The sequence below is a fragment of the Leopardus geoffroyi genome, chromosome C2, assembly GCF_018350155.1.
Source record: "Leopardus geoffroyi isolate Oge1 chromosome C2, O.geoffroyi_Oge1_pat1.0, whole genome shotgun sequence".
Lineage (NCBI taxonomy): Eukaryota > Metazoa > Chordata > Mammalia > Carnivora > Felidae > Leopardus > Leopardus geoffroyi.
In genome coordinates, this window is record NC_059333.1 from 66,450,606 (window position 1) to 66,464,014 (window position 13,409).

At 45.4% G+C, this 13,409-nt stretch overlaps 1 protein-coding gene across 3 annotated transcripts in view; it reads right to left on the reverse strand.

Moving 5' to 3' along the window:
- The window catches only part of FSTL1 (follistatin like 1), a 77,924-nt gene that overhangs the window by 25,592 nt on the left and 38,923 nt on the right, over positions 1–13,409 (reverse strand). For all 3 annotated transcript variants that reach the window (XR_006718346.1, XM_045502169.1, XM_045502170.1), the window contains exons 6-10: positions 12,619–12,749; positions 7,661–7,779; positions 6,192–6,304; positions 5,755–5,865; positions 3,074–3,150 (exon numbers count right to left, since the gene is read on the reverse strand). Coding sequence is in view for 2 of the 3 variants with exons in the window: in XM_045502169.1 (XP_045358125.1) it covers positions 3,074–3,150; positions 5,755–5,865; positions 6,192–6,304; positions 7,661–7,779; positions 12,619–12,749 (551 nt within the window). In the remaining variant the exon portion in view is untranslated. The remainder of the gene's footprint in view (positions 1–3,073; positions 3,151–5,754; positions 5,866–6,191; positions 6,305–7,660; positions 7,780–12,618; positions 12,750–13,409) is intronic.

Sequence of the window (13,409 nt, forward strand, 5' to 3'; positions counted from 1 at the left end):
AATCATTGGTATCTATCTAGTCCTCAAGACTTTATATAGCATTGACAGATACATGCTTGTGCTAAATTTTCATTCTGTTTACTTGTCTGTCTCCTCTGTGGATGAGAAGAATCTGAGGGCAAAGATCAGGTCTTATTTTTGACATGGTCACATAGGGGCTGTCACTGAATTAGTAGCTGACCCCACTTGAACGCCTGTGACACAACAGGTCAAACATGATTATCCTCATTTTAAAAATGAAGAAAAGGATACTAGACGCAAGTGCTACAAGATATTCTGGATCCCAGTCCAGAGAGGTGTTAAGAACAAAGGTTCTGGAGGCAGACTGTCTGAACTTGAATCGCGGACGTGCTATTTTCTGGGGGACTTTGGCCATGTTATAAAAACTTCTGTGCCTCAATGTCCTCAACTACAAAATGAGGGTAATAAAGTGCCACCTCTTACAACAGTGTCACATTTCTCCAAAGAAGCCTTTCTTACTTACGGCCAGTAGGCACATGAGAAAATGTTCAATGTCATTAGTCATTAGGGAAATACAAGTCAAAACTACAATGAGATGCCACTTCACACCCAGTACAATGGCTAAAATAAAACATAATGGACAATGACAAATGTGGTGAGTTTGTGAAAAAAGAGCAACACTGCTGGCAAGGATGTGAAATGGTACAGCCACTTTGCAAAACAGTCTGGCAGCCCTCAAAAGATTAATCACAGAGTTACCATAGCATGCAGCAAGTGCACTCTTAGGTATATACCCAAGAGACATGAAAACATAAGTCCACACAAAAACTGGAACAAGAATGTTCCTAGCAGCATCATTCATCATAGCAAAACAGGGGAAACAACCTAAATATCAGCTGACGACTGGATACACAAAACATGGTATATCCATACAATGGAATGTTATGTAGCCATAAAAAGGAATGAAGTGCCAACCTATGCTATAACAAGGATAGACCTTGAAAACATAATGCTAGATGAAAGCAGTCAAACAGAAAATGCCAAATACTGTATGATTCCATTTGTGTATGTCCAGAATAGGCAAATCGAAATAGAGTTAGAAAGTAGATGAGTGGCCGCCAGGGGCTGGAAGAAGACAGAATGGGGAATGACTTCTAATGGGCCTAGGGTGTCTTTGTGGGATAATGAAAATGTTCTGGAATTAGGTAGTAGTGATGGTTGATGATCTTGTGAATATATAAAAACCACTGGATTGTATATTTAAAAGGGTGAATTTTATGGTATATAAATTAGATCTCAATAAAAAAACTAATTAGGAAATAAAAAACAACAGTGCCTGGCATCTAGCAGACACGGTTGGTTCTCCATCCATAGCCCCTTGCCTTTAGCAGTTCAGTACACGGGTACAGCTTCTTACTGCCAGCACCTGCACCTCTCTGCCTGAGGCTTTCTCTGGCTGCTGGAGCCTGCTTTGCCCACACATGTTGGCAGGCCAGAAATGCCAGGGAATTCATGTCGCTGGTGGCAGCCCTTGCCAATGGCTGATGAGAGTTTGTGTAGGAACGTGCCTTCTCCCTTCCCCCTCAGGAATGGGAACTCTGTTCCCAGAGATCCACAATAGGACTAAGCTCCACACGCCCACAGTGGTAACATGCCTTGGTAGACGCTCTTTATTGCTTCCTTCCCTTCCTGGGCTGGCTTCCCAGCTCCCTGTCTAGTGTCTCCTAGGATTGCTTCCCAAATAAACTATTTGTACTCAAGTCCTTGCCTTAGCGTCTTCTTTCTGAGGGAACTCACATAAAACAGACATGTAAAAACGTTAGCTATTATAATGCACTCCTCACTGTCTACTCTGATCATTTCCCCACCCCAGAGGAAAGGAATTCCTATTAAATTTTTTTTTTCTTCTTTTATGTGGTTGCACTCATCTGGAGACTCAAGACTGATGAAATATGGAAAAACAAAAGGCTGGGAGCTTCTGCTTAAAAAACTGACATGAGGGGGGTGCCTGGGTGGCTCAGTCAGTTAAGCATCCGACTTCGACTCAGGTCATGATCTCGTGGCTTGTGGGTTCGAGCCCCACATTGGGCTCTGTGCTGACAGCTCAGAGCCTGGAGCCTGCTCTGGATTCTGTGTCTCTGCCCCTCCTCTACTCACGCTCTCTGTCTCTCTCTCAAAATAAATAAATTAAAAAACAAAACAAAACTGACATGAGGTTTCTATATTATGAGTGACAATAATGACAAAATGCATATAAAAACCATCAATAAATATGAGCAATTTTATTTTTGAGCATTATTAATATTAATAATTATTTTGAAATCAAATATTTCATCTCAATAGTTTAGCAGCTCTTGTGACTGTTAGATTCTCTCAAAACTTAAGTCAGAGAGAAGGCTTGTATAACAGACCCAGTGTACAGACAGGTGATCTGAGGCACAATGTCCTTTGTTAACTACATGGTAAATCAGGGGCAAGACAGGCCCAAGAGTCGAGCACATCCATGTTTTCTCTCCAGGCCTTTACCATCTATGTCAGTGAATCGCTATTCTGCCAAGAGCCTTTTCCCCAAGAAGATCTTCAATTTGATGACACAGAACCTGAATAGAATTCTTATTATCTTCTCAAGTCTCCAGGAAACTCTAAGTTCTCTCGGTTTTGAAAATCCCAGGCTGTTTTCTAACCAGCTTGGCATTTAACTGAAATATCTTTTATCGTGGCCCACGTTCACTTATTTCCTGCTTGTTGCCCTCAAGGAGCTCACAGTCTTCAGGTCCGGGCACTGGTCGTGACAGGAAGCAGTAACACTTCCATAGACCAGGCTCATTTGCAAACCACTTCCAACATATTTGCAAATCACCACCTGGCTAATTCTTGCTTATAAAGCAATTTACCAAGTTGTAACCTACATCTGTAGGGACCTGCTGGACCACACAGGACTCCATTAGGGAACTGTCTGTATCATGGTTTGATAGCATAGGTTTATCATTCAGGACCTATTGTATGGAACAGAGTGGCTCCTTGGACATCTGGAGCATTAGGCGATATCTGAATGGCAGAAGGGCTTAGTGGCAGCAGCAATACCTGAGCCAGCATGGAGTCTGCAACTCACCTGGTGCTTCTGGAGCTCCTGGACATATCTGGTCATCTCCTCCTCTGTCTGGGCCTGGGCCCCCTTCTGATTCTTTCCTGGAAGAAGAACCAAAGCTCAGGGCAGTGCTCACTGATAGAAGCCAGTTAGGGATCCTACCAATATCTCCCTTTTAGGCTCTCAATTTCATCTCCCATTTAATCTATGGAAGGAGAGGGGAACCGCCTGCATATCTCTGAATATCAAGTGTCCCAGTTCAACTGACACCTCCAAAGTAACACACTGTGAACCAAGCAATCTCTTCCACCCCCCCACCCCGGCCTCTGTTCCTAGTCTCCGACTGCTCCAGCACGTATATCCATGCCAGGCACTGGCCCTGCCATAAAATCTATGGGGAATATCTGGGTCTTGACTCAGGACGTTCCTCTGGGCTAGGGATTCTCAACCATTCACATGGAGAACTTTTCAAAATACATGTGTTTAAATTCCACTTTTAGACTTTGATTTAATTGTTGTTGGGCACCAGGATTTTGTAAAGTTTCTAGGTGACTGCAATGTGCAGGCAGGGTTGATAGCCACTATATCTAGCAGTGTTTCCCAAACTTGATTAAAAAAAAACCATAGAATATATCTTAAAAGTGGAGGTTCCCAAGCTGCTCTTTTGTGGGTTTGATTCAGTAGGTTTGGGATAGACTCTGTACATTTACCAAGTATAGCTGTCAGGAAACACTGCTCCGCCATGCCTTCTTGAGTTTGGCATTAATCACAGCAGTTTCCCTCAGCTGTGGCTCTACCTGGATTTATATCTTGATGTCACTTTTTCTTTGCCCCATTGAGATTTCTGATCTAAGACCAGACTAACGTTCAGGTACTGACTCTGGAGTGCTGCCTCTACAATGTCCTCTCAGCTCTGTGGCCCACACAGCAAGACATGCTCACCTTGGGGCACCACCATCTGTGGTGCTCTTTATACCCACAGGGCTCTAAACCTGGCCATCCAGAGAGGGAGGACGAGCTGTCCAGTGTGGCTGTGGAAGTGGGCATTGTCCCATGGAGGTGATCATTTGGGTTTTGTCTGATGCATATGATGGGGCTTATTATCCAGGTGATCAGGCTTATTCCATAAGGCAGATGTTTAACAATTGCCTGTCTTAGAAATGGATGGCTACCTTTACAAAGCCAGGCCAGGAGCAGTTAGATGTGGGGAGCTACTGCAGGGGGTTTGGGGAAGATGAATGTAAGATGCTTCCTGATGGAGGCAGGCTGGGGTAGTATTTTGAAATGTTCTCTCTTGGCTTCAGTAGCTGCTGTGTGCTTGGTCTGGATACCCTTAGTTTTGACTTCCAGAAATTTCTAGGATTTCTGTCTCTAAACAGCCTCTTCCTACTCTTCCATTTGTCTCTGGAATTGTGTTGGCTTCCTGCCTTCCCACTTTGAGAAGAGACTTGGTCCTGGGCAGTAAAAGACTAGGGATCCCCTGGTACAATTGAGTTCCATTTGTACTGTTGCTGCTGCCTAAGCTTCTTATCTAGAAAAACATCTTCTGGGGGCGCCTGGGTGGCGCAGTCGGTTAAGCGTCCGACTTCAGCCAGGTCACGATCTCTCGGTCCGTGAGTTCAAGCCCCGTGTCAGGCTCTGGGCTGATGGCTCAGAGCCTGGAGCCTGCTTCCGATTCTGTGTCTCCCTCTCTCTCTGCCCCTCCCCCGTTCATGCTCTGTCTCTCTCTGTCCCAAAAATAAATAAACGTTGAAAAAAAAAAAAATTTAAAAGAAAAACATCTTCTGGGTCCTTGACCTCTGTCTCCCAGTTTCCATCTTACCCGACCTTCCTGAACATGATCCTAAGACCATCCCGTTCTTTCTTGTCTCAGTTTCTTTAAGGTATAATTTTAAGTTCACCCCATCTGGTGGTTCCAGATTGGGGCTTGGTTCCTACTGACTTTTCTTCTCAAACCCAATGTGACTCTCTATTCTAGACCTGATCTCACCCTTTTCTGTCTTTCCTCTACTCCGAATTACACCTGTTTTTTCCCTATAACCTGGCTTTGATTCAAGAGTTTCTTTTGATCTTTGGCTCAGATGGCCCCCAGACTTGGGGCCATTTGGTTTCTGCACTGGTCCCCCAAACTCTCTGACACCTCTATCTCTCTAATCCACCCTAACCATGTCTCAACTTTCTTTTTTTAGGTGTTATCCAATTCTGTTAATTCAAAGAGGGTCTATGAACATTTTTCCTTTCTCTGCTGGATATAGGTGGCAAGCAGGAGTCATTTTGTTTTCAAACCACCTAAGTCTTTTACATATAAGATTTCCCAAGCTGTCATAAGGATCAAGTGGGTTAATATGTAGAGTGCTTAGTGGAGTGCCTGGCACATAGTTCTCACTAAGTATTTGCTTTCATTATTATTATGATGATTCCAATCTCACATCAACATTTGATCTTGCCCTGCATCTTAAACCTCTCTTATGCCAAGCCTCTGGAGTGATTTGCAAATGTAATGCGTCTGGCCTAAGTGCTTTGCCCAGTGCTGCCGACTGGGTGCTCCAACGTTACAGGTTGGAGTCTGTCACTTGCTCCCCAGTTTCCTTGCTCCTGGCCACTGCCCTCTTCTCCATCATCCCCACCCTGACTTCTCTCATGGTGAGTTCACAAAGGAAGCCCTCTCCCTGCCATCCCTTCTTTCTGCCTGGGGCACAGCTCACCATCACAGGTCATGGCTGTGCAGACCCAGTTTCCACAGGCACAGACACAACGGTTACAGTCCACCTCGGTCTCTGCTCCATCTGCATATGTCTCATCCTCCAGGGCACACTCTGTTGGGACCAGAAATAAGGGGCAATAGTTTAGGGTGAGAGTGGAACAGGACATCTTGGCCATCGTCTGTGCACCTTACCCTTTTCCCAGACAAGACCTGCTTCTGCTTAACCTTCAGAGGCACCATATCTGAGTAAATGATGCCACTGATCCAAAGACTGTTGGATCCTAACCTCAGCACAGAGTTGATGGGCCGGGGCCCAGTCTGGAATTGTGAAAGGGAATTTTCTTAGCAAGCTCTGGAAAGTTCCCTTGCCCCTCCCCCAGTCCCCTGCCAAATGCCCTCATTCCCTTCAACTCCACATATTTCTTAGGTTAAGCATACTCCTCTCTGGAGGATTGAAGGTCGGGTTGAGGCACTTGAGGAACTCTTGGAAGCTGAGTTTCCAGTCAGCATTTTCGTCAGACAGTTCAATGAGAGCATCAACACAGAGTCCTCTGAAACAAAACACAGGAGAAATGTGTCAGTAAGACCCTGATTTCACTCCCGCAGAAAGGACCTAAGCATTGGGATCACATACATGTGGGGCCTCCAGAGGAGGCCAAGGAGACAACTGCTAACTGAGGAACTTTCTATACGCCTTCCCACAACTATCATCCAACCTGACTCCTGTGAGCATCCAGACTTTACTTGGTTATACTTGATGTCAGATCATTTACATTGTTCAAATGTTCTTCCAAGAAGACTAAAGTTTCCTGAATGGTTGTGCTCACTTTGATTGGCATATGTTTTCACTACCTGTGCACCTTCTGTGAGCAATTCCCTTTCCCCATGGTACTGGTCGAGTCAACCAAACTAGGAAAATCAAAAGAGAAGGGAGACAAACAGATGATAGGAATGGAATATGGGATCTGAAAGACTATGGAGTTCAAGCAGGCATTATCACTATCACTATCTAGAAAGAGAAATGTTTAGAAAAGTTTTATGGAATCCTAGTTCCCTCACTCTCCCCTTGGCTTGGATGTGAGCCTTGGTTCAATCACTTATTACCCAAATGGCCTTGAGCTAGTTCTTCAACTTTTCTGAGCCTGTTTTCTCACCTGTGAAATGAGGACAGGGAGCCCTCCTTAACTGGAATGTTATGAAGATCAAACATTGATCTTTAAAATAAAATATTATCTAATTTCAAGTTATCAAAATATGAAGGATTTTCAGAGACTATATTCTAAGGCCATGGCATATTACTAAGGGAGAATCATTCTAGAATCTGGGCTTCATGCTTTATATTTCTTCTGAACAAAAGAGGTGCTATTCCTATTTTTAATTCTTGCTGATGTACTGGAGCCACAGCAGAAGTTTCTTAGGGGTTAATTTTTATTAATATTTGCTCTGGAATAATATCAGAAAAGGACAGGGACATGCTTACATTTGTGACAGTTAGGGTTCTCTATATGAAATAGCACCAATTATCTTAAAAGTCAGAACTAAAGCTATTTTAGACTTATAGTTGAATAATACAGTGATATAATTCCTTCCAAAAATTAACCATTAAAACATTATCATGACACTCAGAAACACATTTGCTCTGATGTGACCTTGATAATTTACTTTAAAATTACATTCTTCTATTCCTTGTAAGTTCTGGCAAAACAACAACTATTTGATCAGATACCAGTGGTGCTCAATATATTAGTTCATAACGTTCACAAAATAGACCAGGACAGAATTCCTGTTTTGCTTTTTACTTCTCACTGGCACTGGTGGCCCCTCTGCAGGTAGGAAGGGGTTCAAATCCCCTATCCTATACAGCCTTCCCCTCATGGGCCCCTCCCTGACCCCTCAACTGCACTCACCTAAGCAGCTTGTTGTTCTCTTGGTCGGCATAGGTAGTGATGTTGATGGCAGTTTCATTCTGCTCCACAAATTTCAGTAACTCACTGGAGTCCAAGCGAGAGTCACCATTATCAACGTTCTGGAAAAGAGATAAAGAGCACTTTCAGGAACACTTTGTAGATCTGTCTCCCTCTCAGCTTGACCCATCTTTGGCTCTTGACCCATTCCAACCCTGCCTTGGCCTCACACCTACTGCAACAAAGGCTTGAAGACTTGGGGCCCCCAGAGAAGGTACCAGCACCCCAAGATGAGAGACTGAAAGTGTGTGGGCAGAGGCCACTGGGGGCCTTTCAAACCCACACCCTGCTCAGAAGGGCAGTGGGAACACAGACCTGTGTTACCCACGCACCTGGGGTGCTGGAGAGCCCCCTGCAGCCTCATCCCTGACACCGTCCTGCAGACATTCTCCTCTTTAACATCTGGGTTCAAGCCAGCCACCATACCCTGTTCTCAAACCTTGATGAACATTATGAATCAGATTCTGTGGCAGAGCCCAGGATGTCTATTTCTTTTTTCTTTTTTTTAAGCTTATTTATTTATTTTGAGAGACAGGGATAGAATGTGCGCACATGTACACATGAGCGGGGAAGGGGCAGAGAGGCAGGGAGAGAATCCCAAGCAGGCTCTATGCTGTCAACACAGAGCCCAACTTGGGGCTTGATCTCATGAACCATGAGATCATGACCTGAGACGAAATCAAGAATCGGATGCTTGGGGCGCCTGGGTGGCGCAGTCGGTTAAGCGTCCGACTTCAGCCAGGTCACGATCTCGCGGTCCGTGAGTTCGAGCCCCGCGTCAGGCTCTGGGCTGATGGCTCAGAGCCTGGAGCCTGTTTCCGATTCTGTGTCTCCCCCTCTCTCTCTGCCCCTCCCCCGTTCATGCTCTGTCTCTCTCTGTCCCAAAAATAAATAAACGTTGAAAAAAAAAAAATTAAAAAAAAAAAAAAAAAAAAAAGAATCGGATGCTTAACTGACTGAGCCACCCAGGTGCCCCTGGATATATATTTCTAACAAGCTACTTGGGAACAACAATGCAGGCAACCCTCAGAGCTCACTCTGGGAGTCACATGACCACTTCTTGCTGCTTATTTCCCTGGCTTGCTGTCATGCTTCACATTCACACTGGTGCCCCTAACCAAGCACAGCAGTGAGAAGTCGCAAGCAAAGGCCCCGAATTGATAACCTGCAGGCAGAGGTGGTACAAAGCCCTCCACTCCTCTGCTCTGGGCCCCACCGCAGACATGTGTAGGGGTCCTCTGCTTACCGAGCACAGGCTGTCCTCATGACCTACCTGACATCCCACGAGCACAAGGTGAGGGTATACTGAGCTCAGGCATTATCCCCTCTTGGCAAGGTGCTAAACCTAGATCATAGCCATTTGGGACCATTCAAAATGCCCAGGCCCTAGCTGCTGGAAGAAGGTGTCGATTTCAAGTTTCCATCAAATTCTAAGTTGGATGTTGCTGCCCTCCTAGATAGTTCCAATGGAGGAAAAATGTTTTTAGAAAAAATTCTTTCCATAGGCTGCCTCAGACTGCTGCCCTGGGAAATTATCAGCATTCCCATGTTACGTTGAAGGTGGCTCACCAGATGATATAACGGATTCTGAAGAAAAGTCTGTCCAGGCTTCCCGGTAGAAGGGACTCTCCTTCCATGCCTGTCATGTGTCACATGTACTCTGCTATAAGGTTGTAAATCTTTCCATGATATACATAATGACAGGCATGTACAAAACAACTATGTCAGCACTTGCTTAGTACCTTTTTATCATTCTTGACAAATTTTCTAGGAACAGGTCTCAGATGTTCCCCCTGAGGAAACTGCCCTTCACCTTGTGAAGTCTTGATTAATTAATAGAGAGAAATGAAATAAGGTTGGGCAGGAGTCATTCTTAGCAGTACAGGACTTAATTGAATACAAACGTTGCAAGTGCTGGACAGACAGGAGCAGCCCTCACACACCCCAACACCATCACAGCTTGTTGAGAGTGAGAGTCTGAAGAGGAGCCATGCAGCCATGGCTGCAGACCCAGTGCCAGGCAGTGCCTGGGGGCACCAGGAATGTGGTGGGTACAGCCCAGCCAGCTCCCAAAAGGCAGTGCTGAGTGCACACAGTTCACTCAGGCCACGATCCAGGCCTGAAGCCAAGGGGAGGGCCAGCCTGTGTGCACGCTCATCTCACAAGGGCCCAGCCAGGCCTCCCCAGGCCAGCCCTGTATGTGGAATCCATAGGAAAAGAGGTCTGGTACCCACCCCAGAAACAGCCTGGACTGCCTGGGGAGGGGGGGGGCATACTTAGGGGGTTTTGATCTTGGACCATGAACCAACCTAATTCACTCAGCCTCTATTCAGCTAACCACTTACAAAAGGCATAGTACCTCTGTATGCCTGCAATTCCCAGCTCTGTATGTGGTGTAGCACCCTTTTCTTCTATGTAACTGTAGGGTTGTAGAAAGGCGGGAAGATGTGTGATACGAAACCCATGCTTGGGGCTTACTACAAGTTTGGAGACTGTTCAGAGGATGAGCTAGGCCAGACACTCACTCACACACAGCATCTGTGGTGACATGGGGAACATGATACCAGAGTCAAGGAGATAAGAAGTCTGGCTCCAATTCTGACTCTGGCCACCAGGAGTCCACCACCGAGAGGGGGTGTGTGTATGACATGGCCATGAAAGGCTCTCTCCACCTGCCTGCCCTCTTCATTCTGCTACACTTTCACTTAAGAAATCATTAATGAATTACTAGGTGAAGTGAAGTCTGGTTTTCATCTTATCCAAATTCTGATTAGATTTCTTTTCAACTAATTTTGACGTAAGGAATGCCAGCTGGGTTAGAGGGCAGTTCACTGGTTCAGAAACCGTTTCTGTGAAATATCAGATCTCTCACCAAGAGACAGCTGTTTGCCTAGAGGGAAGGAATCTCTCTTTGAAGACTGCACCACAGAGGACTCCGATAATCATCAAAAAATAGATAGTAAAATCCCTGTTTTCTTAGAAGACACTCCCAGAGTGTCTGGGAGAAGCGAGCGTTGTGTCAGTCATGATGAAGCTTTACTGGTCGGGAGTGAGAATGCCCTAGAGGAAAGCCACTTTCTCAAGGGGTCTCACATAGGGGCCTGTTAGAGAAGTTACTGCCAGGACAGGTGGACAGGTGTCAAGGTGGGTGTGGGGCCCAAGAACTTGAGAATCAAATTAACAGCAGGTGTCACTGATGCCTGAGGCAGGGTGCCACCAAGAGGCCACTAAGAATGATTACAAGGTCCCAAGGGGCCCCTTGGAACCAGTGGCCTCCTGGGCCTTCATGGCCATGGCAAAGTCACTGTATACAATGAGCTGGCAGGTGCTGCTCACTCAGCTTCTGAAAAATCAATTTCTTCAAGTTTCTTTCTGCTCCTGTGTGACATTCCTGGCTCTGTACTATAACGCTTTTCTGTGTAGATGAGGAACCACCCTTGCCCCAAGGGCCCTGTAATGTTGGGGGTTGACATAGAGGACAGACTGAGAAGGGCTGTGCTTTCTTGTCCACATGAACAAGAGCCAAGGGAGCTTGTTTCTTCAAACACTTGGAACCCAGAGAGACATACCTTCTGCCACAGGAGAGAGAGCTCTCTAAAGACAGGAGCACAAGCAAAGTCTGAAATGACCAAACATTCAGTATTTCTCTATCTGTAGGGTCCATTAATGTTAGTGAGAAAGAGGAATCCACAGACTAGGCTGGTGTTGACACAGAGCTTCCAAGAAATCCTTCATGTGCCTGGGGTTGCCCCTGAATGCAGGCAGGTCAGGGCTTGAGATGGCAGGCCCTGGAGGCACCTGGGAACAGGTACATCTGCAGATGAGCATCTGAGGGCATCCACCCAGAGATGTGTGTCTGTAAGTAAAGGGAGCTTTTTGCTTATGTGGGAATGTGGGTATCTGAATGTGTGTCTGTGAGTAGCTGTGTCTCTGTCTGGGGTGTGCATCTCTGTATGTGGGATGTGTGTGTGTGTGTGTGCGCGCGCGCGCATGCTTCTGCTTGTGGTATTTTTATCTCTGGGTGTGATGTATGTATGTGTGTATCTGTGTTCTTGTCAATCAGCTGGAAGAGCACCCTTCACTGCTTCTTCCAACAGCTATCTCAAGCTCTCTGAGAAATATCCATGCCATGGGAACTCCACTCATTGCTAAATACTATTTCCAATCTTTTTCAAAGCAGAATCTCTCCTATCTCCAATTGGAACAACCTATCTCTTAAACTAAATAATGGGACAAGCAATATCTAGGTTAATGAAGAATCCTGGAACCATGAAATGCCAGTCCATTGACTCTTCCTAGATGATGAAGCACTCTACAGGCCAGGGACAGTCAAGTTAATGATTTAGAGAAATGTCAGACCAGGTGGGAAAGAGGCTGAAGTAGCTTAGGTATAGGTGAGATCAAAAGGTATACTGTATCAACAGCCAGCTCTATAAGGTAAAGGGTAGGGGGATACATACAGGGTAGGGGGATAGAACCTGGCCACATACACGTACATTAGATCCCAAGGGCTCTACTGCTGGAATCCCACTGATCAAGCAGGCCAGAAAGCAACTGTCACAGCTTCATGGAACAATGGGGAGATGTGATCTGGTGATGGGAGAGGAAGTATCTCTTTGGGGCTGAAGAGTCTTTTTATTTTATTTAATTTTATTTAATTTTAATTTTATTTATTTTATTATTTATTTTTGAGGCAGAGAGAGTGCGAGCAGGGGAGGGGCAGAGAGAGAGGGAGAATCTCAAGCAGGCTCTACTCTGTCAGCGCAGAGCCAATATGAGGCTCAAACTCATAAAACCACAAGGTCATGACCTGAGCTGAAATCAAGAGTCAGATGCTTAACCGACTGAGCCACCCAGGTGCCCCTGGAGCTGAAGAGTCTTTGACCCCAATTCTGGATTACCTTAAAGTACTTGTCTAGGATTTCACTGTAGTTGCTGCCTTTAGAGAACCAGCCATCTGGAATGATCTCTGCTTCCAGCCACTGGATGATGCGACGCCGGAGCTCATCCCGGTTGGACTGATAGCAAACGACTGCAGGAAAAGGGAGTGAGGTCAGCTGAGCAGTGAGACCCCAATGTCACCCAGCATCCACTGCAAGGGAGGTTCAGTGCCTGGGGCTCTGCATGTGGCATCTCATTGAATTTTTACAGTACTCCAGGGACACGAGATTATCACACACATTTTACAGGAGTCAACCCAGGGTACACAATTAGAAAGTATCTAAGCAAGGATCCAAGCTTATGTTTCTAAAAAATTTATAAGAATTGAGAATATTGAAACAGAGAAACTATGTTGCTTAGGTGAGAAAAACGCAGAGTGGAAAAATAAAGGACTATTTTCATTAACTAAGGAAGCTGAGGGGGAAAAAAATCGATCAATCAATAAATAGCTCTCTTGGCTCAAAGATGAGCTGAAATAACAAGTGAACGAAGGAGCACACGGCAATTTTTTATGCCACAAGATTTTAAATTCTCTCTCTATAGCTTTTTCCTTTTACCAACTGGGTCTATCAAATCTTTCTCCCACTTAAAATTTTACACTGTCTGCATTATCCTTTGTTCTAAACTACAGAACACAAGGTCAAGAAAGGGCCATGCTGAAACCCTGCTCTGGACAGCTGTTCTAAGACACATGGCAATAACAGGTGGGACTGAGAGTTGGGTAGATGAGGTAAAAGAGAAAGGAAAGCCT